The 3122-nt window shown below is 55.5% G+C and overlaps 1 protein-coding gene across 1 annotated transcript; it reads left to right on the forward strand.

Moving 5' to 3' along the window:
* The first annotated feature begins 1685 nt into the window (after positions 1–1685).
* On the forward strand, positions 1686–2870 carry LOC141991541 (actin, cytoplasmic-like). Its single transcript, XM_074959871.1, has one exon. The coding sequence runs from the start codon at positions 1686–1688 to the stop codon at positions 2868–2870; it is 1185 nt and encodes a 394-aa protein (XP_074815972.1).
* Positions 2871–3122: the final 252 nt, after the last annotated feature.

Consider the following 3122-nt stretch of genomic DNA (forward strand, 5'->3'; position numbering starts at 1 on the left):
CCCCACAAAGTGGGCACACAGCACTATCCCTGGCTTATAGACAGGGAAAGTAGGGCACCAAGAGAAGTCATCTGCTTCGTGGCTGGTACCCTGCCTCTCTAACCACTAGACACTCTCCCTCCCTGCCTTGTATTGTACTGTAAAACCCCCTGCAGCTGGGTCTGAGCTGCATGCCCCAGGCTTGCATTTCCCAGCTTCAGCTACACATGGGAGAAGTGGATTCACTCCCACCCCGTCTGCTCCCCATATACACGCATGAGAATCAAGCTGCACTGCCTGGGCATTGGTAAAAAGTGAATTTCACAGTCACACACACATGATCGCTCAGAGAAACCCTGGTGCAATGCCCATACCCCAGAAGCAGCAGCACACTCAACCAATCAGAGACCAGCACCCATTCCCCATGGTTTCTGAGATGGCCGGGGGAGAGGTCTGTATTACACCAGCATATGTTTGATGGTTATTCTGTTATTGGCTCTGTGGTTACAAGGGGTTAATACCAATAGAAGGGAGACAGTACCATTCGCCAAAAGACATGCAGGGGTCAATTTCTTTGAGGCCTCACCTCCCCCAGGCTGGGATCAGCCCTCTAGCTGGGAATTGCTCCAGTGGCTGAAGAAGCCATGTTGGGAAGCTGCAGGGAAGACAGACAATCTAGCAGCTTTGTGTTGCTTTATGATCCTATTTTGCTTTTTTGTGCACTGTGTCCTACCGGTGAGCTTGTCTCATACTGTGGCTAAAAAGGCTGCTTTGGGTAGGTGAGGGAAATTTTGCCAGAGCAGCCTGCTCCAGCCAGGCCTGCTGAGGCCGTGGTTGGTGCACAGGGGTCTGTGTTCCTGGACCTGGTCTGAGAGGGGAGGAATCGGGGAGTGAGGGCTCCAGCTTTGAGAGGGGATGTACTTGGACAGACAGCAGGAGCCAAAGGTGCAGCTAGCTGTGGACAGTCACTGCTTCTCTGCCCAAGCACAGCACAGCTCGCTTGCCAAACAGGCATGCCCTGGGGTACAAAATTCCAGCAGATCTTTCCTGACTAGATCGGGGAATTGGTAGCAAATTATTTTCTTAGATCTTCATGTTAGCTATGAGCAAATACAAGAATATTCTCAGTAAACGTACCTCAAACCAGGGCCAATCTCTGTTCAAGCCTTAACGGCTAAATAACGTGGTGATGGGCACTGAACAGACAGACAGATAGAGGGACATGTAGGGCAATGGGTGGGCAGACATATATGGCAGTGGGCAGATAGACACACAGACAGACTCAGGGACAAATTGCCATGCACCGGCAGCAATGCAGTGCCCTGGGTCAGAGGAATCCCCATGGGCTACAGCGTACTGTGTGCGTCTCCGATGTGCAATGATTGCTCAGCTGCTCTCCCTGACAAGTCACGTGTCTCTGTGTAGGCCAGGACCTATATCCCACAGAATTCGACAGCAGAATCCACGTTGGCCTCAACCTGAGCAGACTCTTACCCTCAGCACCTTCCCAAGAGCCCCTGTGAGTGGCTCCCCCTTCTCCCTGGCACTATGATGTCATTGCTCTCCGCCCATGATGCAGGATGTTGCTATGGCAACACAGCCCTCCCTAGCTTTTTCCTGGGTTCTTCTCTCACCTGGCGCCTGGGGCTGGCTCTTGGGACTGCAGGTAGGATTCAGAGGAAGAACGTGTGGCTAGCCCTGCTGAAATGAGCCAGCGGAAGAAGCCTAAGAGTCACGGTTCTGCCAGCCATGGGTCTAGCGCCAGGGACCTCACCTCAGAGAAATACAAGGACTACTGTGCTGTGGTAATAGATACTGGCACCGGCTACACCAAGAGTGGGCTGGCTGGGGATGAGAAACCACGGTCCGTCCTTCCGAGCTGCGTAGGGGTTCCCAAGATCAGGACCAAGAACAGCCCCCTTTATTATATCGGGGAAAGCATCCCACGCAGGAGCTCGGAGGTGATCACGAACATGGTGATGACCCATGGTGTGGTGACTGACTGGGACGCCCTGGAGATGCTATGGCACCACATCTTCTACACAGAGCTCAGTGTGTGCCCCGAAGAGCTGGCCGTGCTGGTCACAGATGCCCCCCTCTCCCCAACCACCAACCGGGAGAAGATGGCTGAGTTGCTGTTCGAGAGCTTTGAGGTGCCGGCGATGCTTGTGGCCTACCAGTCCCTGCTCTCGGTGTATTCCTACGGGCGCACCAATGGGCTAGTGATTGGCTCTGGCTACGGGACCTCATACACTGCCCCTGTCCACGACGGCTACATCCTGCCCCATGCCACCTACCGTCTGGACGTAGCAGGCAGCAGGCTGACGCATTACCTAGCCAAGCTGATGGGGGAGTGCGGGAACCCCTTCCAGGAGGAGGAGCTGGAGCTGGTGTGCAAGATCAAGGAGCAGTGCTGCTACATCCCTGAGGACTTCCAGGCTGAACTGAATGGGGACGAAAAGAAATACCTCATGGACTTCACCCTTCCCGACAAGCAGGTCATCTCCATCGGCAGTGAGCGCTTCCGCTGCCCTGAGGCGCTTTTTACCCCCTCCGTCTTGGGCTTCCCTGAGGTAGGCATTCACATCCATGCCATGAACAGCATCAGGAAGTGCAAGCCGGAGCGCCAGGCAGAGCTGCTGGCCAACATGCTGCTGGCTGGGGGAACCACCATGCTCCGCGGCTTCTCCGAGAGGATCAAGAAGGAGCTGCTCAGGATGGAGACGCTGGGCAAGGGGCAAGTGGGCATCCTGGCTTCCCCCCACCGCAGCTATTCAGCATGGCTGGGCGGCTCTATCATGGCGTCACTCAACGCCTTCCAGAACGTCTGGATCAGCCGCCTGGCCTACAATGAGAAAGGACCCTTCGTAGTCCACCGGCACTGCTTCTGAGCGGGCAAGCTGGGTGGGCACAGGGCAAGAAAGACATGGGTATGGGAAAGCCCCTCTATAAACGCTGCTTACGGGACAACAGGCATGGAGCTGGCTTCCTCGCTAGATGCTGCCTGCCAGCCTTGCAGAGGGGAAACCCACTGGGGCTACCCATGCTGAGCGACAGAAATCATGGGGTCTACACCATGGGCAGCCCAAGATGGGCATGTGCACCAGATCTGAGCTCCATGGGCACCGAACAGGTGCATCCAT

Source organism: Natator depressus, chromosome 7, assembly GCF_965152275.1.
Source record: "Natator depressus isolate rNatDep1 chromosome 7, rNatDep2.hap1, whole genome shotgun sequence".
NCBI lineage: Eukaryota > Metazoa > Chordata > Testudines > Cheloniidae > Natator > Natator depressus.